This window comes from Phascolarctos cinereus, unplaced genomic scaffold, assembly GCF_003287225.1.
Source record: "Phascolarctos cinereus isolate Bilbo 61053 unplaced genomic scaffold, phaCin_HiC Scaffold_5;HRSCAF=322, whole genome shotgun sequence".
Classification (NCBI taxonomy): Eukaryota; Metazoa; Chordata; class Mammalia; order Diprotodontia; family Phascolarctidae; genus Phascolarctos; species Phascolarctos cinereus.
Genome location: NW_027555958.1, coordinates 276,388,492 through 276,414,843, shown reverse-complemented (window position 1 = coordinate 276,414,843; position 26,352 = coordinate 276,388,492). Strand labels below are relative to the sequence as shown.

The 26,352-nt window shown below is 37.4% G+C and overlaps 1 protein-coding gene across 1 annotated transcript; it reads right to left on the bottom strand.

Moving 5' to 3' along the window:
- Positions 1–79: 79 nt before the first annotated feature.
- APOH (apolipoprotein H) lies at positions 80–24,857 on the bottom strand. The gene is made up of 8 exons (XM_021000985.2): positions 24,751–24,857; positions 18,835–19,011; positions 17,991–18,087; positions 14,026–14,102; positions 9,829–10,017; positions 6,876–7,055; positions 4,302–4,499; positions 80–538 (listed from the first exon to the last, which is right to left on the bottom strand). Exons 1-8 carry the CDS (start codon positions 24,812–24,814, stop codon positions 483–485), a joined length of 1,038 nt encoding a protein of 345 aa, XP_020856644.1. The 5' UTR covers positions 24,815–24,857; the 3' UTR covers positions 80–482.
- Between the last annotated feature and the right edge of the window lie 1,495 nt (positions 24,858–26,352).

The following is a 26,352-nucleotide window of genomic DNA, read 5'->3' as shown; positions in this document are numbered from 1 at the left end:
AGGTCAATATAGCTTAATGAGAATTGTTTATATTACCTCACAGTAGTTGAAATATAAACTCCACAAAAGAAAAGAATAATTCACTCAATTTGGATTTAATCAAGGTCTGTCTGTGCTATTTGCTGTTTAATTGATTCATAGAGATATTATTAATTCACACCAAAATGGAGAATTAATGAAATTGCATAGACAGCTCACACTCGAAGACACATGCGTCATTTATCTGTAGTTTTGTGGGCAAATCTTTGTGAAGCAATGGAATGGTACTAAGGAATTGAAGTGAACTGACAAATGTTTCCACTGTCTACTTTACCACTATGAAAATGATATTCAAGTCACTTAGCTATAAGAAGGAAATTGAGTAAGCTATGAAAAGGAAAAGTGTTAGAAGAGCTGAAAGAATTTGAGAACTTAGTTTTCCTCCATCTTTGATTTTAAGAGATACAAATATTTTATACTGAATTTTGAATTTTTAAACAACTTCAGCATGGTTGTCTGTCTGATGCATCTGTTTTCCAGAAAGCCCAAGAGCTGTGTTCTGTTGAAAGAAAAAAAAAAGGTGGTCACTTTAAGTGGATGTACAATTCTTAAGGGAGCTTATTAATTAAATTAAATCAAATTAAATACATATACAAACATATTAAATATATAACTACATATATTCAAGCTATAGAAAATGATTTTGATACTTGAATGAAGCTATTTTGTTTGAAGTTTAACTCAAGGGAGAAGAGATGTTGCAAATGGTTCTACAGTTTCAGGATAAAAAAATAAGAGGATCTAGGTAACTGTGAGAGCTGGGGCTTAAACATACACACATATGCACACATGTGCAATACATTCACACATACACAGTGTCCCAAAATTCTTAGTGCAATTTAAAGCTATAGCTTGCCCTAAGATTTTTGGGACACCCTGTATGTATATGTGTATGTGTGTAAATATATGTGTACACAAACATATGTGTATAAATATATGTATTCATATATACATATGCACACCTTTTTTAGACCTATAATTTAATCAATATGAGGAAGTCCAAGTGTTTAAATTTCATCCATTAATATAGATTCAGTATTTTCTTATAATTTAATGTCTTAGAGAGTTGTCTGGGGGCCCTTAGAGATGTCCATGGTCACACAGGGTATATGTAAAAGAAGTAAGACTGGAACCCATGTCTTCCTGACTCCAAGGGCAGCCCACAGTCCACTACCACATATCGTCTGTCATATAGATAGAAATTCATCTTCATAATCATTACCATAATGAATGGAACATCTGTCTGAGGACTATGCTAAAAGCCTGAAAAACTGCATCTGCTTCAGGACTATGGATTATTTTGAATTTTTGTCCAATTCCTATTTTCTTCCTGCTGATTTCTATTTGGGCATCACTCTTAGAAGCAACACAGACCCCCTGCCCCCAGATGCCATATTGTATTGTGATTAGTACTAATTTATTCCAAGTTAGGCCCTGGATAGCATGTTTCTTAGTATTATGCTGGAGCCAGCTCTTCCTAGTTTAAGAGAGCTAATTGTTAAATTTCCAGCGTGATGGAAATCAGCAAAAACTACAAACCGGGGTTTGATTTATTTTTTTGTTGATTGTCCAGACGTAAGAAAGGGATGGAGAAAATGCTAATAATGCAGATTAAACTTAAAAACATGGCACACATATGTTTTTCCCCAGAGACCTAGTTGTCAAATATTTACCAGCACACTCATTGTACATTCCAACCTCATGATATCTTTTAAGAAGAAAGCCCAGAAAAATGAACTTCCACAAAACCTTTTCCCCTTCTCTCTTCCCCACTGCAGAAAGAGGATTCTAATAGAGTACCTCAAGAATCAGAAATTGGGGGAGTGCTTTTTTAAAACAATCATGATTTAAATAAAGGCATGTTTATCAAATTTGTAGATGGCATAAAGCTGGAAGGGATTCTGAATGACAAAACCCCAAAAGTCCTGACTTGCTACAACTTTGAGCCAGACTTGGGGCTGGTAAGATGAAATTTAATACAGATAAATGTATAGTCTTGCTTTTTTAAATAAATGGCTTCCCTAGTACAACATGAAGGAGGTGTGACTATACAGCAAATCAGAAAAAGCTCTGAGAGTTTTAGTGCACTGCAAACTCAATATTAATTAATAGGATTGGGGGCAGGTAGGTGGCGCAGTGGATAGATCATGGGTCCTGGAATCAGGAGGACCTGAGTTCAAATGTGACTTCGGATATATAACATTTACTTGCTGTGTGATTCTGGGCAAGTTACTTAACCCCAATTGCTTCACCCCCAAAAAAAAAATTAAAAGGATCATATGGCAGTAAAAATGCAAATGTGATGATGTATTTTTTTCCCCAAATGTGTGATTCATTTGTGAAGGGCATTTCCTCAGCAAATAGAAAGTTTAAATGACTTCCAGAGAAGAGAAGAGGTGGAGAGGGTTCACATGGCCAGTATGGATTTCTCAACCACTACCCTGAACTGTCTCTCAGTGTGAGGTTAGGTCACGTTAAAAGAGTCATTGTGTCTGGGATTAAGAAATGATAGTCCCCCTAGAGCCTACTCTTGTCAGGTAACATCTGATCTATGGCATTCAGTTCTAGGTGCCCATTTTAGGAAAGATATTAATTTAAAAGTTAGAAAGCTTCCAGAGGAAGACAGCAAGGGTTGACCAAAGGACATGTGAGGTTTGGTTGAAGGAAAGGGGGACATTGAACCTAAAAAAGAGAAGACTTAGGGAGTGCACAAGAGTCTTCACATATATGGAAAACTATCCTGGACAGAAAGATTAAAATTTATTTTTTCTGGAGGAAGGAATTGGGAGCTTTGAGTAGAAGTTACAAAAAGGAAAATTTAAGCTTGACAAGAAAAAAAAAACTTTCTAACAAAGCCATCCAAAAGTAAAACGAGCTGCCTTGGGAGGAAATGGGTTTCCCCTCACTGGAGGTCTTCAAAAGGAGTTGATCACTGGTCAGGTATTTTAGAAAGAATCCTTTTTTCAGGTATAAGTTGTATTGTTTGGCCTTTCAGATCCCCTCCAACTCTGAGATCCTATGATTCTGCCTCTTTGGAATAGCAAACATGGGCTAACAGCAGAGGTACCTTTCAGTGCAGTTTATATTATCCTTTTCAGGGTAGACAAGAGCAGCAGAGGTAAGAGCTAGGAAGCATTCGCTTCTTTTTCCCCGTCCAGCTGCTTCTCATCCCCTGACCTCCTTCTTCCTATCTTTCTACAAACCCAGTGGCATACTAGTAAATGTTTAACAACCAGCTCTTTTTAAAAAAATCTATATACTTTTAAGTTTAATATGCATTATTAACATTTTCTCCATTATTTTCTTAAGTCTAGAAAATCAACAAAACAATAAACCAAGCCCTGACTGGTAGCATATGCCAATTTTTGAGACGTAAATGCTCACATTGAAAATTTAACAGTTAGCTTTGGCTCCAGCATTCTCCTGTCCAAATATATACATATACTTCCACAGACACACACATTACATCCACTTTCTCAGATCTGAGTGTAGGATTCTCAACATCCCAAGCGTACTTTCAATCTACAGGAAGATATGAACAAAGTGCTATGGCTGAAACAGCTTCTTATTCCCATGGGACAAAACCCCCAAACTGGACATTTCAAGTGTAAAAAACGCATCTCTTTGACTTTAAGAATCATTCCCATTTTCCTTTTCTCTCCTCTTTTTTGCATGCCAAGCATGCGTTTGTGTGCATATGCACACACACACACACATACACACATACACAAACACCCACACACACATACACACATACTAATATATGTCTTTTTTTTAAGTCTTTTTTTTTTACTGGACCTTTTAAAAAAATACAGGAAGGAGAAATAATAGAAGATGAGGCATTCAATTGATTTTGTTACTGATTCTTGTATAACTCCAATTAAAGAGTCAGACTTTTAGAGGTGGAAGGTATTTTATAGATCATCTTGTTCCAATCTGTTGTTTAGAAATTGGTGGTAGGAACCTCAGTGATAAACAGATGCTTCTGAAGATGAATATGCCGTAGGCCCTAACTTCTCGCATCATACCCTCCCATCCCCTATCACACACTTACTCCCTCATCCCAAACACTGTGTTAAAGTGGAAATAAGTAGAGAGGGGTGGAATTATTCAAGAATTATTCACTATGAAATGTGACATGCTATTAAGAGTACAAACAAAGAAAAATAATGTTATCACTAACACATATGGTCAGGAACAAGAGAAAATGAACACTGGGTAATTTGTGATTTCTTCCATAAAGTTTAAGCTTTTGAACTCACCTTTGAAGCACTTGGGAACTTCAATATTCCCATTTAAGCATTGAGCATCCTCAGTGTAACTGCATTTCTTTTCTTTATCTTTACAGAAGAAACTAATGATTTCACCATGCAGAATTCCACTCTTAAATTTATCTTGGATGTTCACCTTCTCTCCTTTGTATAGCACCACAGCTTTTTTAACAGGAATTTTACAAGATGCTGGAAGAAATAAGATTTGTGAATGGTAGTCAAATTAAAGAATGTTTGGTGAAAATTTCCCTTGAGGAGGGTGTGGATTATGAGTAGGTCCGTGAAGTGAATTGGGGAATGTACTGAATACCATGTCCCCAAGAATTTGCATGGTAAAATTATTGTTATTTCCCTCCAATCAATTCAACTTCTGAGAAGGCATAGTGTGAGGCACCAGAGATACAAAGATTGAAAAGGACATAGTGCCCACCTTCAAAGAACTTACTTAGATTCTAGTAAGGAGGTAAGACATGGGCTAAATAACATTAACACAAGTTAGAATACATTAAATTTAGATTAAAGTACTCAAATGGATCAGCTATTCATCTATTTGAAAGATCCTTCCAGTGATTTAGATTGTAACTCACAGATGCCTGTTTATCCTATGAAAATCTTGTCCATTTCCTCTCCTAAGTTCACAACAGAAAATTTACCCAAAGCCCTGGAGCCCTTTCTTCATTTCTCTTGACATGATGAAGGTGACACTAGAATATTCTGGTTGACCACTTGCAATCCTTCATTGACAGCACACGACCAGCTCATCTTCTCTTCCTGTCATATATTTCCTATGGTCTTGTTTATTAAAAATGCCAAGATTGATATGATTCCCAGAAGTATATATATTAACTGGTCATTTGACAAGAATCCCACATTTAGAGTGAAAACAATTAAATTAAAATTTATTTTGTTGTTGTTCATCATTCCAGTAGTGTCCAACTCTGCATAACCCCATTTAGGGGTTTTCTTGGCAGAGATACTAGAGTAGTTTGCCATTTCCTTCTCCAGCTCCTTTTACAGATGAGGAAACTGAGGCAAACAGGGTTAAGTGACTTGTTGAGGGTTACACAGCTAATATCTGGGGCCAGATTTGAACTCAAGAAGATGAGTCTTCCTGATTCTAAGTGTAGTGCTCTATCCACTTTGCCACCTAGCTGCCCTTAAAATTTATACATGGTCTAACAACTGTCTGATTCTTAGTATCTTCTGCATCTTTCTTATCATTCTGCCACAATCACTGCTGATAAGGAAGGGTAGGGGAATGGAAAATTAAGAGCCAGTTTGCATTTTTGTTTCATAGGCTGTGATAGCTGAAAAAAGTTCATCCATCACCAAGTAGCTAGCTTCCTGGTGACATGTTCCTCTATAATTAATCTTTGTTGCCAGAGGCATATCTCAAGGTTTTTTTAGCATGGAAGAACCTCTCAAACCTTAAGTGGAGCCATACACTCCAACACCCATGGTTGTTGCTGAGTTATTTTTCAGTTATGTCCAACTCTTTGTGACTCCTTTTCAGGTTTTCTTGGCAAAGATACTGGAAATTTGCTATTTCCTTCTCCAAATAACTTTACAGATAAGGAAACTGAGGCAAACAGAGTTAAGTGACTTGCTCAGGGTCACACAACTACTAAGTGTGATTTGAACTCAGGAAGATGAGTCTTCTTGATTCTAGGCTTGGTATTCTATCCACTGCACCATCTAGCTACCCCTGTACCATAGTACATATGATTAAAGATGAACCTATTGAAAAAGTTAAGTGACCACTGTAGAAAACTTTTCCCAACTATCAGTTTATTGCCAATATTTTCAGGATGGTGAAGGGTCTCAAGTTCATGCTATATATGGATCAATGAAAGGACTGGAATTTACTTAACATGAAGGAAAGACTTTCAGGGTATATGATAACTGTATTCAAGTATAAAAGAAAGTCACAAAGAAAAAGGAATCAAAAATATTGGCCCTGAGAAAGAAAATTCACCTCCCTCTTTTCATTAAATAGGTAGAGACTATGGTACAGAACATATCAGACATAGTCACTAGGGCAGTTGGTTTTGTGTAAATGTTATTCTTTGCTACAAGTGAAGGTTCAGTGAGGGAAGAGAGAGTGAATGAGGGGAATATCTGGAAATGACTTCAAAATAAAAACAAAGCATATATAAAAATAATAGGGATTAGTCCTGTTCTACTTGACCTAAGAGGAAAGCTCTAGTAACAATAGGTAGGAATTGAAAGAGGCAAATTTAAGTTTGATATAATGAAAACTTTTTTTTTTCCAAGAAGGCTGTAGAAAGGTTTCTTGTTCAATTATGGGTTGAACTAGTTGGGCTCTGAGGTTTCTACTGACCCTGAGTTTTTATGATTCTGTGTCTATGCCACCAAGTTTAATCCCAAGCAAATTTCCTACATATGAGGCCATCTAATACACATATGAAATTTGAATACTTTTGTACAAGATAGTAACTCCAGTGGCATAACTATGGTATGTGTCATAGCACCAAGAATGTGATATATAAAGATATTCCTTCAGGTAAATTCAAATAATTTCCATGATGCGAAATATTTTCATACCTTTGCATGTTGGTGATGCAGACCAGGTTCCAGATTTTTCACATTCTACTTCTTCTGGCCCATCTAGGACATATGTCTCATGGCAGCCATAAGTGGCTTTGTCTTTATAATAAAGTACGTGATTTGCAGGATAATTTACAAATCCATTGTCTGGTCTTGTTGGAAATGGACATTTTACTTCTGAAAACATATACACAGAAATATTTGTCAAAGAGAAAGAAATAATAATGCAATGGTGGTTTGTAATGTTTTGAATTTTAATTCTTTACTATATGCAGCACTGTGCTGGCAAATGTTTAACAACCAGCTTTCTGCAGGAAAAAAATTTAAGCATGGCACAGTTTTAAGTTTAATCTGCATTATTAGCATTTTTCCATCATTTCCTTATGGCTAGCCAATTAGTAGAACAATAAATGAAGCCCTGATTTATAGCATTCGCTGACTTCTGAAGTGTGAATGCTCACATTAGAAATTTAATAATCTACTCTCATGAGCCAGTATGGTCTGACTCCAATACAGTGCTGACTACACCACAACTTTGTTGTGTATTCCTGAAAAAGTCATTTAATTTTTAGTACCTCAGTTTTCCCATTTGAAAAGCAAAAATAACTCATTTTCTCTCCTCTTTAAGGGCCTCTAGTGGTTTTATTTTAAAAACATTTAAAAATGTGTAATAATTAATTATTGACCATCTGTCAAATCAGTTTTTGAGATAATTACAAGGTATTTATTACAAATTATATACAGCTCCTAGCAATCTTTGTAGCACTTTTTTTCAAAAGAAGAAAATCGCATTCTGCCTCTCTTGAATATGAAAATAAAAAAAATAAAATAGGTTTATACATATCTCCTCAACCCTACCCACAATATCATTATTTAATTTAGAAATAACAAAACAAGTTATTGCTGGTGTCCTCATCCTATGTAAGAGTCCTGCAGTGAAATACATAGACAGAAAGCCTTTTTGTGCCCTGATTCCATCAAGATCAGCCTTCAGCAACACTGATAAACAGTTAGCCAACGGGTTTCACTCACTGACTTTATTGGCCTTGGTCCTTATAAACACAAGTCCCTTATACCTTAAGCTATTTTTTGCTCTGGAGTCATTAGATGGGTTTTTCACAATAAATGCAAAAGAATTTAACTTTTCTTAGACATAAAAACTTATGCTTCAGATTCCCACCAAGGCTTCACTCCACTTCAGCCATACGTAGGAATGGACATACAATAGATCTCTTCATTATGCATAAACATTTCACTCCCATAATCAGAAACTCTGACATTCCCTTATCTAACCATAATCTCCTCTCACTCTGCCTCTTTCTATATTTCACCCCTCCTCTACCTGTTCTTCATCCTCATTGACACCTCTAATCCCATCACCCCTCAGTATTTTGTGGGGCCATTACCCCCATCTGACTTTACTTTTTTCCTACTCCAACAGTAAGCCAATATTAGCCATTTCAAATCTGCATTGTCCTCTCCTCTTGAATTCTTTGGTCCCTTTCTGTTCTTTTCTTGCCAAATTTCAGCCGTGAATTATTGTCATCTTATGTCTCCTCTACTCCTATTCAGGAGCAGCTGAACACAGCTGAAGAAAGCCTCTTGGGCCGACTGGGGAAACTCACATTACCCAATCTCAACTGGGCCTTCACTGCAACAATATAATCCTTTTATTTCTTCCTAATTCCCTAGTTCACTTCCTACTGAAGTTATTCCCACCCTCCTTTTCCCTCCCCAAGTCTCTTACATCTTCCCCAACCCTTTCAGCTGAGGATTTTATCTATTACTTTACTGAGAAAATTGATATTTTCCATGAGCTAGATCTTTCATTCTTACCTCAAAACCTCTTGATATTATCTCCCATTTTCTCCTCCTTTCCTTCATTGTCTAAGAAGCAGCCTTTCCCTTTTTTAAGACAAATCTATCTATATTTGATCCTGTCCTCTCCCTTCACTATCCCCCTAGGCACTTGAATTTTCACCCTTTCCATATCACCTGGTTACTTCCCTACTGTCTTCAAACATGCACAAGTATCCCTTATCCTTAAGAACAAAACATAACAAAAACATTTCAATAGACCCTATAATCACCTCAAGCTATTTTATCAAGCCATTTCTCTGCAAAACTCCTAAATGAAGCCGTCTTCCCTCACTGCCTACATTTTCTTTCCTCTTACTCCTCAACCCCTTGCAAACTGGTTTCCAAACTCATCACTCATCAAGCTCTCTTCACAGTTACCGACTCTTAATTGTCAGTCTTCCTCCTTCACCCTTCACTGCCCATTTGCCATATTTGACACTGTTGATCACTTTCTCTTCCTGTACATTCTCTGAGTTTTTCTTCTGGTTTGCCTCCTACCTCACTGACTGCTCTTTTTCGGTCTTTACTGACTCATCTCTAACTGTATTACTCAAGGTTCTGCCTTGAGCCTGCTTTTCTTCTTCCTTTATAATCTCTCTCAGCCACCTTATCAATGCCTATGGATTTAACTATCATCTTCACACAAGTGATTTCCAGATCTATATGTCTAGTGCCAATCTTCTCAGTTTCAGTCCAATATAACCAATTGCCCCTTGGACATTTCAAAATGGATTACTGGAGATGTCTTAAACTCAGTGTGTCCTAAATGAACCCATTGTTTTCCCATTTAAAACCCCTCCTCATCCAACCTTCCCGTTTCTTAGATGACACCACCAACCTTCTAGGAACTCAAGTTCATAACCCTGGATTATCCTGAATTCCTCTGTTTCCCTCACTACACAGATCCAATTGTTTGCCAAATCTTGCTTTTGCTACCATCATATGCATCTCTTGCAATGGACCAGGTATGTGGTGGTAAATGTTTAACTAGTTCTCTTAAAATGTATGGCATACATTACCGTACCTTAAAATACTAATATTTCAATTAATTTAATTACATTAAAATATTAAAATTTATTGTTGCACTTACCCCTGCATTCTGGTACTTCAGTCCAATTTCCATGTTCTGTGCATCTAATTGTGTCATTCCCAAACACTGCATAATGTGGCAAACAGTCAAGGACTACTGCGTCTTGATAGAAGGAGCTGTTTTTAGCTGATGACTTAGGCAGTTTTAGGGTTGCAAGTTTAGGTATGGATGGTGGAGGACAAGTTATACCTGTAAAAAGAAAGCACAACAATTTCTAAATGACTAATTGAGTCTTAAAACCCTGATCCCTTCAAAAAAGTAAAGCTAGAAATAAAATGAAAAGTAACTCATGCTGATGTGGAGAGAAAAAATTTTCAACTGTAAGCTAAAATTAGTTTTAAAAGTAATGTAAAAGTTGTAGGACTCATGAAGAGTAATTTTTAAAAATCCAAACTAGGTTAAATAATGGATCTGTGTCCACTGGACAACAAAGCTTTTGCCTTAGTTTCCTCATCTATAAAATGAGCTGGAGAAGGAAATGGCAAGCCACTCTAGTATCTTTGTCAAGAAAACCCCAAATGGGATCACAAAGAGTCAGACATGACTGAAACCACTAAAGAAATGAGACCTGTCTATCATAGGCTTTCAGTGGCATCAAGTATATCCATACTCATTTCTAAAACTGAATGTTGAAAACTAAAAGTAATCAATTAATTTTTGAAAAGTCGATCCACACTTACAAAATGGAAAAAAAATTGAGGACATCATTTAGATACTTCAAGAGAAAAAGTGCGTTAGTTGACATATTTAGGTTAAAGTTGAAATCGTTTTTTTTCTTTAAAAATCTGAATATGTATACTTCACTTTACACAATTCCCAAAATGTGTTTTCATCAAATCACATTATCTCAAAATCATAAAATCTAAGAGTTGGATGAAACTCTATCATCCAATATTTTAGTTATTCCTCCAACCTCATGTCATCTACAAAACTCATTAGAATCCCATCTATGCTTTCAACACAGTCACTAATAAAAATGTTGAGTAGTACAAAGTCAAAGAATGATCTGAGGGACATAGCATGAGATTTCCCTCCAGGAAGACATGTATTCACTAATAACTAAGAGTCTAGTTATTCACCCAATTCAAAATTCATGTAAGTGTATTATTGCATAACCCATATGTCTATATCTTATTCACAAGGATAAATATGAATGAAATCCTAGAAAAGGATTTTTTCACAATAGGAACCTTCAGTTCCTTCCTCTCACTCTCTTCTTAAGTCACTACGGTTGGCTTCTGACTTCAACATTGAAATGAAACTGCTGTCTCCAAAATTACTAATGATTTCTTAATTGCCAATCTAATGGTCTTTTCTCAGTCTTCATCCTCCTTGACCTCTCTTCATCTTTTAACTCTGTTGATCACTTTCTTCTCCTTGATATTCTCTCTAGGTTTGGGGAACACTTTGCTGCTATTCAGTCATTTTTCAGTAGTGTTTGACTGTGCTTCCATTTGGGGTTTTCTTGGCAAAGACACTGGAGTGATTTGCCATTTCCTTCTACAGCTCGTTTTACAAATGAGGAAACTAGGGCAAACAGGGTTCAGTGACTTGCTCAGGTCACACAGCTAATAAGTGCCTAAGGCCAGATTTGAACTCACATCCTCCTGATTGGAGGGCCACTGCAGTATCCTCTGCAGCACCTAGCTACATGTTGGGGACACTACTCACTCCTAGTTCTCCAGCTACATATCTGGCTTCCACTTCGTACACTTCATTGGATCTTCAACCAGATCATGTCCATTAACTGTGGGTGTCCAGAAAGGCTCTGTCCTGCACTCTCTTTTTATCTTCCTCTGTGCTAATTCACTTGTTAATCTCATCAGCTCCCAAGGAATCAATTATCATTTCTATGCTGATGATTTTCAAATAACCTCTCCGGTGATCTCCATTCTCACATTTCCACCTGCCTGTTGGATATCTCCACCTGCATGTCCTGTGGACATCTTAAACTCAATATGTCCCCAACTGAATTTATCTTTCCCTAAAACCTTCCTCTCTTCCTAACTTCTCTACTCCTTCGAGGGTACCATCCTTTTCCCAGCCACCCAGGCTCAAAACCTCGGTATCATCCTCAACTCCTCAGTCTCTTACCCACCATATCCAATCTGTTACCAAGGCCTGTCAATTTTACCTTCATAACATTTCTCAGATCTGTCCTCTTCTCTCTCTTACAGTCTCATCACCTCACAACCGGATTACTGCAAAAGCCTGCTGGTTAATCTCCCAACCACAAATCCATTCTCCGCTGGATTGCCAAAGTAATTTTCCTAAAGTGCCAGTCTGATCATGTCACACCCTCCCTTCCCCCTCCCCCATTCAATCAACTCCAACAGCTACCTATCACTGCCCTCCCTTCCTCTTCAGTCTTCTTATACCCCGCATACACTTTGATCCAATGTTACTGACCTTGCCATTCCTCAAACTAAGCACTCCATCTCCTGCCTCAAGGCATTTTCTCCAGCTGTCCCCCATACCTAAAACTCTTTCCCTCCTCATCATCTTCTTTTGACTTCTTTTAGGTCTCAGCTACATCCTATCTTCTACAGGAAGCCCTTCCTGATTCTCCCTTAATTCTACTGCCTTCTCTCTGTTGATTATTTCCAATTTATCCCATATATAGCTTGCTTGCACATAGATATTTGCATGCTGTCTCCTCCACTAAAGATCGTTGACAGCAGGGGCTCTTTTGCCTTTCTCTGTATCCCCGGCACTTAGCACAACGCTTGGCACATAGCAGGCATATTAAATAACTACTACATTCCAGGGTCAGGGTTAGAATGGTCACTTAATGTAACTGACTGAAGGCATGAATAAGAGACTGTGTCAAAGCAGTCTCTTGATTTATGCAATTCTGTCCAAAAAAGGAAATGCTGTCATCATATGACTCTTTATCAAACTATATATTGATCTTTTGGTAATCATAGCTTACCTTTCTGAATTCCCACTAACCATCGAATTAGTAATACATCCTAAAATCTTGCCAGGAATCAAAATTCAGGCCTGTTGACAACTGACCAAAGTTCACCAGTTTGAATGCTCTAGGGGAGTTGGCTATTGAGGAAATTCAGACACAGATCATTTTGAAAAGTAAATAGTCAAACCCTAATTGATCTTTTGTGTATGTCTGGAATTTAGGATATCAGGTTTGCTTGTTTTTTAACTCCTGAATTTAATGCAGCTCTCTACTTTCCTTAATTGAGATAGACCTCATCTAACAAACAATTAATTATAATAATAATATAGATTTATACAGTGCTTTAAGGTTTGCAGAGTACTTTTCATGTGTTATTCACAGTAGCCCTATGTTTTAGGTGCTATTATTATCCTCTGTATACAGATGAGGACTTTTAGACTGAAAAAGATTGCGTGTTTTGTCGGGGGTCACACAAGAAATGTCGAAGGCATAAGTGGAACTTAAGTGCTCCTGACTCCAAGTCTAGCATTCTATTAACTACACCCCCTTAATGCTTCAGATCTAAAGAATGATTGTTTGCAAGACAATTTCTTTGCCCTACAGATGACAACATTATACTTATGTAAACCTACAGTTTTAGGAGTTTGAAAATGTTTCTTCTTGCTCTGTGCCCTGAAACAATATCCTATCTGTGATTGCTCTGTTGCAACATTTCTTGGATAGAACTATGGATGTTCTATGTTCTATAGAATATCCTGCATGTTCTATAGAACGATGGATGATCAGTAACTCCTGTTGGAGGCATGACCCAGTATGGAAGAGGATTGGGCCTAGACCTGAGTGCTCCCCAAGATTTTCCTAATTATATAGCATCAACTCCCATGAATACAACAGCAGCTGTAAAAAAGTATTGTAGAAATATTGGAAGTGTCAGCCATAGCAGCCATCAATTCTAATAAATGGAATCTCTACACCAAACTAGGTAAAATTCAAGGGCAGCTAGGTGGCGCAGTGGATAGAGCACCAGCCCTGAAGTCAGGAGGACCTGAGTTCAAATCTGGCCTCAGACCAAACACTTGATACTTACTAGCTGTGTGACCCTGGGCAAGTCATTTAACCCCAATTGCCTTAAAAAAAAAACTAGGTAAAATTCCAGGTATGCCTCCAAACTAAGTAAAATTCCAGTATGCAGCCATCTATGGTTCCAAAAGGATGTTGTTGCATTCTTCTGAGCCAGGAAGGGAGAATTCAGGGGACCTTTCCCAATAATAAGTTCTTACGAGAGCAGTTGGGTAGGGGATGGCTCCATCTTCCATCTTCCATGCACTTAACAGAAGCAGTTCCATTGAGATAAAACCTTAAAAGGGAGAAATCATTTCATTACGGATTGAGATAATTTATTAATAATGGAGCACAAATGTCTTCCAGAGCTATTGAAAGGGAAAATGTACCACCTCTAAATGAGCAATTTACTTGCCCTATAGTAAGTAGTAAATAAGGCTCTCAGCATATCAGCAAATACGGTGAATTCTCACAAGAGTTGGGCAATAGAGGAAGCACAATTCTCATGCTGTAGACAGATCACTAAAGAATGAGATGATTATGATCTTTGATGGAATAATAACCCAGAATTTCTCATCTGTATCACTAGGCAATGTTTCCAACTTCTTTTATGAACCAGAAAGTATAAATGAAAGGCAGTATGGTATACTCAATAAAGTGGGCTAAAGTCAGAAAAACCTGGATTCAAGGCCTGCCTCTGAAATATACTGTGAGCAAGTCACTTAACCTCTAAATCAATGCTCCAGACCGCTATAAAATTTTAAGTGATGAAAGCTGCTGATCTGAATTGGTGAAGGGAGTTTCCATGTAAAGGAGTATTTACTAAGCTTAAGCCTACTGTGTTCCAGGCGCTGTGCTAAGTGTTCTACAAATATTCTCTCACTTGATTCTCACAACAACTATGGGAGATTTACTGGAAATAAAGGATTTACTGGAAATTAAGGATTGTTGTCAGTGTCATCACAATATCTTTGCTTGAAAAGTTTGTTGTTCAGTCATTTCTAACACTTCATGACTACATCTGGGGTCTTCTTGGAGTGGTTGGCCATTTCCTTCTCCAGCTTATTTTACAGATGAGGAAACTGAGGCAAACAGGGTTCAGTGACTAACCCAGCCAGATTTGAACTCAGAAAGATGAATCATCCTGACCCTAGGCCCAGCATTTTATTCTGTCCACCGAGCTGCTTGAAAAGTAAAGCATACAAAATCATAGGATAATATGTTTAGAGATGGAAGGAATCTTAGAGAACATTTAGTACCACTCTCTGTGTAGAGAGATGAGGAAATTGAGATTCAGAGAGGTTAAATGACTTGCCCCAGGGTCATATAGGCATCATCTGGTACTCCACTGTGATATAGTATGATATTTTCCTGGCTTCTTACAGGTTATTGCCAGCAGAGAGTAAATCTCTGATAAGTCCTACCAAGTGGGAAAGTCTATAAATACAGGTTGGTCTTGGGTTTTATATTTGTTACCTGAAGACTAGCCTAAGTTTGGAGAAACTTGTCATCACATTAGTGGTAGAGTGATTAATCAGTCAGTCATCTAGCATTTATTAAATGCCTACTCTTTTCCAGGCACTGTGCTAAGTGCTATTGTTTGTCCTTTCTCAAAGAGGACCAGTGACATCAGGGTGGATGACGGCTTGCCTTGCAAGTGAATTGGGTTTAAGTGAGGCAGAGTTATGCAAAGTTGTCAGCTCCACTCTCACCTTCAGAGTCACTGTAGTCCTGCGGGCAAGACATGGGTCAGGACAACTGGCGATAGTCCAGGATGCAGTGGGAGACCCTGGCCTTTTTTAGCTAAGGTCTTTCCCAGGTTTCTCAGTTTGCCTGAGGCCACACCCATTCAGTAGTTAAAGCCTAGGTGAAATTTGAGGTAAAAGATAGCCTTGCCTTCACAACAGAATCAATCAGGAAGGGGAAAGACCCTCAGAGTCTCTGGCCAGAACAACAACGATTGTTATTTACACTCACTCCGAACCTTCAAAACCCAAATACTGTGCAAGCGAGGCTAGGGCTGGGGTCTATTATTGGCCAGTCAATGAGAGCCAGAGTGATTTGGGTTTAAAGGCATAATCAAATAGCTCCATTTGAATCTCAAAGGGCTTTATCTAAGCCTGATTTTCCAGAGCTATAGGTCAAGAAATCATAAATGAAAACTACATGAGACAAAGAGTTAATTGTCTCAGTTTAAAAAAATAACAAAAAACAATGAGTGACTATAAATAGCAATTGTTTCTGTTCTGGCCAGAAACTCTGAGGGTCTTCCCCTCCCTGACTGATTCTTTTCTGTAGGCAAAGTAGGGCATCTTTACCTCAATTCTTACCTAGCCTTTAACTACTGAACAGATGTTACCTCAGATAAACTGAGACCTAGGAAAGACCTTAGTTTAAAAAGGTCAAGGTCTCCCACTTCATCCTGGATCATTGCTAAATGCTAGAAATGGAAAGAAAGGAAAAAAAGACAGTCGCTGCCCTTAAGGAGCTTATATTCTATTGTGAGAGATAGCATGCAAACAACTATACACAACCAGGATATGTATGGGGTAAATTGGAGATCATCTCAGAGGGAGGCACTAAAATTAAGGGAGACTGGGAAAAGCTTCCTTTAGAAGACTGGACATTAGCTGAGATTAATTTTTCAGTCATAGCAACATACACAGCAAAATACCAAATCGTAGTAGCATTATAATGTATGTCAGGGGAGGGAGTGCATACACCAACAAAATCTCGAATAAGTGCTTTGTTACTGCTTTTGTTTAACTATGTGAAGAATAAATGGGCTTTGTTCTTCATTGCTAAGGGCTTGCTGGAATCAGCTTGAACAGGCTCAGGGTATCCAATTGTTAAATTTTCAGTATGAGCATTTATGCCTCAGAAATCAGCAGATGCTACAAAATTCAAGGCTTGATTTACTATTTTGTTGATTGGCTAGACAAAAGAAAGAGATAGGAAAAAGGGAAAGGAAGGGGATAAACATTTATATAGCACCTACTTTGTGCCAGGCACTGTGCTAAGTTCACTTTACATATATTATCTCATTTGATGCTCACAACAACCATGCTTGAAAGGTGCTATCTTTATCCCCATTTGACAGTTGAGGAAACTGAGGCAAACAGAATTTAAGTGATTTTGCTCAGGGTCACACTGCTAGTAAGTATCTGAGGCTAGATTTGAATTGGGCCTCCAATGTTAAAAATTATAAATGTATATAACACATATATAACTAATAAATGTTAACTCAGGAAATGTCAATAATGCAGATTATGCTTTAAAAGTATACTTTTTGGGGGAGAGGAGATCTGGTTTATAAACATTTATGGGCACACCGTTCATTACCCTCCCCGTCAGTGTTTGCCATTTAGTTTTCCTGTTCTATCAGCTAAGCAGTCTTATTTGCCTCACAGCTACAATTCATCCCTAAAATCTTTTAATCCTGAACCCTATTATTGAGACTTCACCCAGAATTTAAATGAAGTCCTTGTGTTGTTTCAAGGTTTTAACTCTACCTCTTCCACAAAGGAGTAAATCAGAAATAGGAAAATTAAATCTAGCAATCAATATTACATTTTGCCAGTCTTCCTATCTCTAGTCTGTAGTTCAGTAGAGAAACTACAATTTATTTGCTTTCAGCAAAGAATCTGTAATCACTGTTCTTAACCCTATTAAAAAAAATACCAAAAGACAGAAAGAGAAGCTCAAAGGTGAAGAATGATTAGTCCAAAACTAGATAAGTCAGTAGAAATTTAATTTGAGACACTTGATACTTTTTTTTCCCCCTCATCCTAGTTGAAGGGTACAGAAAGGAACCTAATATATCTTCTTTTAGTTACCTAATTTATCTTCATTTTCTTCTTTTTTTTTTTTGGCTAGGCAATGAGGTTAAGTGATTTGCCCAGGGTCACAGAGCTAGTAAGTGTTATGTGTCTGAGGTTGGATTTGAAGTCAGATCCTCCTGAATTCAGGGCCAATGCTGTATCCACTGCGCCACCTAGCTGTCCCCTAGTTAGCTAATTTATTCCAGAGGATTCAAATCTTGGCTCTACCACTTAGCATCTCTGTGCCCTTGAACAAAGCACTCTCTTGGCCTCAGTTTCCTCATCTGTAAAATAAGGGGGGTAGACCAGACAACCCTTGAGGCCCCTTCCAACTCTAAATTTCTCTGGATGAAAAGTCTTACCCTTTATTGCAAGTAAAGTTCACAGAATTAGGGTATTCAAAGGTTGTATAACGCACAGATCCATGTTCTAAAATTCCAGCAAAAGGGCATACTCTGGCTGTAATTTGAAAGATAACAAAAATTAATATATTTTCATGGAATTTTCCCTTAAAAGCTAATACACAAGTAATTTTTATGATAAGGTAGATGCAACTGATTGACAAGAGGTCATATAACCAAAATTACCAGATCACAGAACAATTTACATTGTAACTTTTGAGCACTTAATTATTGACCTAGATTGCCATAGAGTTGGTCTAGATAACTACCACATAGCTGCCTACATGCAGCACCAAAAATACTGGACTTTCTCAACTGTGTCTAATACATCTGTTTTGCATAGACAGCCTAAGGATATTTTTAGCTTTTAGGGAGTAGTAGGGATGAACAACAGTTCAAAAGTTGCAAACTTATTTTAAATACATATATTCTCATTTTGATGTAAAAGCAGAATGGTACAGTATTGCCTCAGTAACTTCTTGCCTTGTACCCATTTGATGTTAAGTTGAATTTAAGGCACCATTTTTCCAATTCTTATCTGTGTTTTTCCCTCCCTTTATGTTCCCTGACAAAATCTTGTCTTATAGCTTCACAAAAACTCCAGGTCAATGATCATCTCCATTGTTTCCAAATAAGCTCTTATTTATTTCTCCTAAAATTTTTCCCGGTTCTTGTTCATTGTCACTCCTTCAATTTCTATATTATCAGTTGTGTCTAAGCACTCCCATAGAAGACATAATGTGTCCCAAAGGCTTCCCCATGCTCCAGTTGGGAAAAAATGATACAACCTAAAGAGCTGACTTACGTTGACATTTCAGGGTGTTGATGGGCCACATTCCAGTGAGAGGGCATAAAAATCTTCTCATTCCCCCTCGTGACACATAACCAGGCTTGCAAGTATACAAAATTTGTTCCCCTGGCTCATAGCTCAGTTTTAATGGAACAACAGTGGAAAATGGTAGCTCCTGTGGCTTGGGACAAGCTGAAACAAAGCAAGGAAAGAGGACTTTCAGTAGAACCTCTGTGTTTACTCTTTAAAAGCAAAGTATAGGAATAAGAACCATGCTTACAGAAATGGAAAGACACACAAACATGTATAGTGAAGTAGGCAGAACCGAGAAAATAATACAAGTTAAGTCATCAGGATACTTTTACTTAGTCATTTCAGTTGCATCCAACTTTTTGTGACCCCATTTGGGATTTTCTTGGCAAAGATAATGGAGCAGTTTGCCATTTTCTCCTTCAGCTCATTTTACAGATGAAGAAACTGAGGCAAACAGGATTAAGTGATGTGCCCAGGGTCACACAAATAGTGCCTAAGGCCAGATTTGAACTCAGGAAGATGAGTCTTCCTGACTCCAGGCTAGTGTTCTGTCAACTGCAACATCTAGCTGCCCTCAATTTTCTAGGAAACTAGAAACACTAAAATGAAGTTAAAACTTGAGTAATTGATACACCTCCATTCTTTTTGTAGAGAGGACAATGGAAATATAATGTGTGCTATAAGCAATGAGGAAACAGATAAAAGATATGGAAAGACTTAGAATTGATGCAGAATGAAGCAAGCAGAACCAAGAGAATAACTTTTATTTTAACATCAATATTATAAAATGAACACATTTAAGGATGTTTATTATTAGTTTTACTTAATTGTTTTACTATGTTACAAGAAATCTATCATGAGGAGAAAGTAATCTGTAAGTATAATGTAAAAACAAAAAAGAGTAAAGCAAAACAAAAAAAAGGAATGGGATACTGCATACATTAACAGGCTTGATCATTGTATTAGATTGTTGTTTGTTGTTTTTAACTCTTTTTGTTATTAGGGTAGGATTAATAAAGAAACAGGGTTTATCCAGAAATGATTGTAATATAAAAACACATAAGTAATATTTTTTAAAAAATTAAAAATAGTATATAAATATCAAGTGTCACAGCCACTCTGTTAGTTTTGTTTTTACCCAGTGCTTAGAATTAGAGAGGAAAAAAGGAAAAGTGGTCTGGGTTTTTGTTTGATTGTAGCTGAATAAATGAGATATGGGATGGTTTCCCTATAGATGCAGTGGTTTTAGGGAAGACTAATAAAGTTCTAAGAGACATTCATACATCCCCTGGTGGAAAAAAAAAGAATGTATCCTTTAAGCATTACTTTTTTTTAACCTAAATAAGCATCCTTAATCACATATTTATGTTGTAGTAAGGTTTAAGTCCGCAGTAAGTAAAAAAATTTCACAGTACAATGTGGTTAGGAAAGGAAAACAAACTTAACCTAGGAAAAATTGAAAGCACTATACTGATTTTAATTCATCAATCATTTATCAAGTACACATTCTGAGCTAGGCATTGGGATACTAAGAAAAAAATAGTTTCTGCTCTCAAGAAGCTTACGTTCTACTATAGAAGATAAATAAATGGTTACAGAATCCTTTACCTTCCAATCAGCTGATAAATATTAATGCATACTTAAGTTACATGGCACTACATAAAAGTAATGTAATGTGGCTACAAGTAAGAAAACTATCTCTTTTGGGGGATTTGTTAATTCAAGGCAACTTCAGATGCCTTCATCTCAATTGGCCAAGGCAACCCTCTAAGATTGTAAGTTGCAAAATGGTTGCTGTTCTGCATTTGGTGGAAGGAAAATTTTCTCTGGGAGTTCCCTAGACCAATGAAATCACAGAACCAGGATCCCCTTCCCTCCACCAGAAAGCAGATATTTGACATTTAAATCTATATTCAAAACAATGACCTATGATGATATATAATGATGCTGCTTGCTAAGCTTAGCTAATAACAGAGAACTAAGGTCGTGAGAGTATGAGTTCAGAGCAGGAAAGGCAATTATTAATCTGGAAGCAGGAGTAATGTAAAGAGGATGTTTGGAGATGTTCAGTGGGACCTGGTAGGAGCTAAGGTCCCATAGCTGCTCAGCTGGAAGCAGAAAAACAATAATTATTTAGCCCCTGATGGTCAATTCTCCAGAAAACTGGAGAGGAAGCTAGCAAAATTTAGTAAAATTGGCTTCGAGGAGCTATAGAAAATACGTTAGGATATAAAAGCCAAAGTGAAGGAAAGAGGGAAAGGTGAGAGAGAAGTTGTCTTTTGGAATTCGGAACATGGAAGCAGCCAGATAAGGAAGGAGTAAGAAAGACATGAAGGCTTGAACCAGAGATGTACTGTACTGGAACCAGCTCAAACCAGCTAGGGATAGCTGAATGTTAAATTTTCAGTGTGGGTGTTTTATACCTTGTAAACCAGCAATGCTACAAATTGGGATTTGATTTCTTGTTTTATTGCCTTTCTAGGATCTAGACTTAAGAAAGTGATGGAGAAAATGTTAATAATGCAGATTAAACTTATAAGTGTGTCCTGCATTCATATTTTACCCTCTCGCCCTCCCCCCGAATCAATAGTTAAATATTTTTCAGCACATCCCTGCCTGAAACCCAGGGAGAATAACTGACAGAGATTCCTTTCTTGTTGAGAGTTTGTGGAAGGCAATCTCCCAGGCCATAGCCAAGAAGGGGAGAGAAGTGGAGGGAAGATGAGGAAAGAGAGAGTAAAGGAAGAAACATTTATTAAGCTCTTATTATATACCCAACACTTTGCTAAGTACCTCACAAATATTATTTCATTTGATGCTCACAACAGTCCTGAAAGGTAGGCATTATTATTATTACTGTTTCACGTTTGAAGAAACTGAGGCAGACAAAGATTTGCTCAGGTTTACACAGCTAGTAATTGAGGCAAAGCTTGAACCCAAGCCTACAAAACTTTATCCCCAGTCCACTGTGATACCTAGGTGCCTGTAGGTATGCAAAATGAAGGTTATGTAAGCAGTGCAGAATGGGGGTTACACTTGGAAAGGTCTTGCCTAAATCCTAGCCTCTCATACTCCATAATTCAGAGCTCTGTGTGGTAGAGTGGAAGGAATACCCTGACAACTCTAAATCCTGTGCTAAGTAGATTTCAGAGGATCAAAGCATAGCAACCATGGTCAGCCAAATCCACAGTAACAGAACTAGAATTCATACTGACCAGTCAAAATCAGGCAGAAGGAAGTTAAATAGGAGGAAGCCCAAGCAAAGTATATTTACTCACATTTACAGAGTGCTATAAGATTTACAGAGGACTTTCCCCATATCAACTCTGTGAGGTGGACAGTAAAAGTATTATGAGAATTTCCAAGCAAGGAGACTAAAATCCATAGAAATTGTAAGTGACTTGCTCTTAGTCATAGGAGTGGCTTAGCCAATGCTCAAAATCAGGACTTCTAACTCCAAGATCAGTGGTTCCACAATACCATATATAGACCTAGCATTCCATAGTAGGTGTGAAGAATTAAGATTAAATTAAAAGAATCTGGTTGTTGTAGGATTATAGATTTTGATCTGGAAGAAACCTTAAAGGTTATCTAGTCCAACACCTTCATTTTATAAATGAGGAAAGTGAGAGCCAGAGAGGTTAAGTGACCTGTCCAGCATCACATAGTAAGGGACAGAACTGGGAATCTAGCTCAAAATACTCAAAATTTAGCTGCCCTATGGCACTATCCTTTCTATTTGTTATTGATAAACTTTCCCTTACTGCATATATCCTGAACTGATTTTAAGTCTTCTTTAAAATATTTTTAAAATTAGTATTCTATTATAAGGGAACAGGGGAAAAAGTGAGGGAACCAAGAATGCCCCTGTGGTCTTCTTCCTGTTGGGTACCTGGTGTTTAGGAAGCCTCAGAAAATTTAAGGAGGTGGTACAGCAAGAAATGTAAAAGTGGCACCACTGAGCAGGATGTCCATTTTACCACACTCCTCCAAAACTATCCTCTTTACCCTACTATTACAAGAGCCTGAAATTACATAAAAATCCATTGCTTTAGTCTGAGGCCATGTTTCTAAAAGACTCACTCATAAAAATACATGTATATCTTGGAAGGGTCCCAAACTACTCCTTTCTCAACCATAAGTACCTCAGTTTGAGTTAGTTATTTGGAATGGAGAGATGAGCCTTAAAAGGATGGAACAAACTTTGACAGAAGATGAAGAAGGAGATGAAGGTCTACAGTACATAACTGTTGAAAAGAGGACATGTGGGGGCAGCTAGGTGGTGCAGTGGATAGAGCACTGGCCCTGAAGTCAGGAGGACCTGAGTTCAAATCTGACCTCAGACCAAATGTTTGACACTTACTAGCTGTGTGACCCTGGGCAAGTCACTTAACCCCAATTGCCTTAAAAAAATAAAACAAACAAACAAAAAAAAAACCCAAAACAAAAAGGGGACAGGCTAAGGGATACAGGAATGGGCAGCCATTGGGACCTCAGAGAAAGAATAGGGACACTGGATAAGCTGGAGGGAGAAATGAAAGAAGAGAAGAAGAACCTAAAATCTGTCCTCTATAATTACAGTCTTGCCTAAGGCCAGCCCTGCCATTGGCTCTCTTATCAGTCTCTCTAATACTTTTACAATAAAAACCAATAGAAGACAATTTTGACTGACACAGTGAAAAGAAAGCTGGTTTGGGCATCAGAGATGGTTGTTGTTCGGTCTTGTCTGCCTTTACGTGACCCCATGGACTTTGCGCATGACGTTTTCTTGGCAAAGATACTGGAGTGGTTTGCCATTTCTTGCTCCCGTGTGTCCCCATTTTATAGATGAGGAGCTGAGGCAAACAGGGGTTAAGTGCCTTGTCCAGGGTCATATAGCTAGTAAATGTCTGAGGCCAGATTTGAACTCCAGGCCCAGTGCTCTATCTGCTGCACTATCTGGTTGGTCACCAGAGGACCTGAGTTCAAACCTTAGCTTTGACACTTACCTTTGTGAACTTGAGCAAATAACAACCACTCTAAGGTTCCCTTATTTATAAAAGAAGAGGATTGTACTAGGTAGATTCTAAGTTCATTTCCAGCTCTGAAGTTATGACCCTGTAAATTTTATAGAGAAAGGCAAGAACATCTTCTTTTCTAACAGAAGCCACCTTCCCAAAAGCGAGGTAGAATTGATGATGCAAATGTAAGGTGCTAAGTTGTGTATTACCAAAAAGAAGCCTTCATTGGAGAAGGCAGATTTGGAACATAATCACTAATAGTAATAATAATAATAATAATAATAATAATAGCATTTGTATAGTGCTCTTAAAGTTTGCATTTTACGAGTGTTATCTCATTTCATCCTCACTACAACCCCAGAAGGTAGGTGCTAATTATCACCCCCATTTTACAGATGAGAAAACTGAGGCAAAGAGGGGTTAAATGACTTGCCCAGGATCATACAACCAGTAATTATTTGAGGTTGGATTTGAACTTAGGTCTTCCTGACTTTAGGCCTACCTCTCTATCCACATAATCAAAGTAGGAAAACAATTAAAAGATAAATTTAAGTGATCATTATTCTTAGATTCTAGTACATTATGGTCTGTGTAGCTATTTTCTTAGAAAAGACAAATGTCTTAAAGGCTTATTAGACCATTAGATCATTAATGTATAATATTAATTTCCACTAGAAAAAATACTTGTTATATAAATTTGTGTATACCAATTCTCAAATTATATTCCTAGTTATGTATTATAAAAACCTAATATGCGTGGAAATCCCATGACATGAATGTTAGACATATCCCCTAACACCAACATTATAAGGGGACTTATCAGTTTTCCTTGAATCTTTACAAGTACTAAATGGTTGGATGTATTAATTATTTTGCAAATTAAAAGTGAAATACTTACTCCGTCCTGCAGTCACACAATGGCAAAGAAAGCTCACCAACAGGACTAACACAGGAGAAATCATGATGAAGCATTCTCACACAAGCAATGAAAATGGCTTCTCTCTGCTAAAAAGAAAGATACAAACTGGAGGATGCTTAAATATTAACTATTTTCATTTACTTTGATCTTTGTAAATAGAAGATAAAGTATCAGATTTGGAACCAACTCAGATATCTAGTATTCTCTAATGATTTACAGTAATTTCTACAGTTTCATTGTGAAATCTTTGATGGTGTTTTCTCTGTTTCAGTGACATCTGTGATTGTGACATAAACTGTTTCCTATTTCTTTCACGTGTATGCTGATAATTCCCAAACATGCTTATTCAGGACAGATGTTTCATTCTATTTTCATTTTCATATTTCTCAGGTTCATGAAAAGTCATCATGCTAGGGCAGAAAAAGAATTATTGGATTGGTAGTTGAGATCCATTTCTAGCCTAGTTTCTGCTTCTAATTAGCCGGGTCACCTTGGTTAAATCACAAAGTTTCACATTTTCCTAATTGGTTAAGTGAAAATCACACTGAATGATCTCTAAAATCCATTTTAGTTTTAAGATTCTATAGGATATCTGTACTTAAACATCTGACTGCCACCTGAAACTTTACATATAACAATAATAATTACTAATATTTATATATTATTTTAAGAGTTATAAATTCTTTTTATAGATATTATCTCATCTTATGCTTACCTTCTTTCCCCAATAAAAGATCAACCCTTCCTAATTTTTCCATTTTTTGTTAACACATACATAGTCTTCCATGTCCCTTAAGCTTAAAATTCTGGAGTCATCCTTAACTCCTCTTCTTTCTCCACATATCTCATATTAAATCTTTTTTTTTTTTTTAGTTTTTTGGTGAGGCAATAAGGGTTAAGTGACTTCCCCAGGGTCGCACAGCTAGTAAGTATCAAGTGTCTATGGTCAGCTTTGAACTCAGGTCCGCCTGACTCCAAGGCCAGAGCTCTATCCACTGTACCATCTCATATTAAATTTTATCAAAGTCCTACTGGTTTCTCTTCAACATCTTTTAGAACAAACCTCCTGTCCTTTCGCTATTATTAGCTAAATGTAGAAAGGAAAAAAAAATATGTTTAACTGGGATTTGAGTAGAGTATTTGCAGAGTCTCCTCTGCCTGATTTCTTCCTGGACACTTTGGAGAGGTCAGAGAAATCCCTTTTTCAGTCAGTGAGTAAGAGTAGTTCAATGGACATTTAGAAAGAGAGTGATTCTACCTCTATTACTCTCTTCCTTTGACCTTGCAGGTGGCATTATATAGCTCAGAAACTTCCTTAGAAAAGTAGGTGAAGAAGAGCTCTCCCTTTGCCCCACCTTGGCCACCCTGCTGCTGTGAGAATTTGGGAGCTAGCTAAAGAACATCTCCTGCCTAAATGAGCCTGGGACTAATTCTCAAAGCCGTAACTGTCTCTTCTGTTTTTTGTTTCTTTCCTGAGTGTAAGTGACTAAATATGGACCTTGAGATGGTTGTGTCTAGGCTTGGGAGCTGGCCCTTGGGAGCTTGAGACGCTCAGGGGTTCTAGATCCCTTGGTCAGAGTA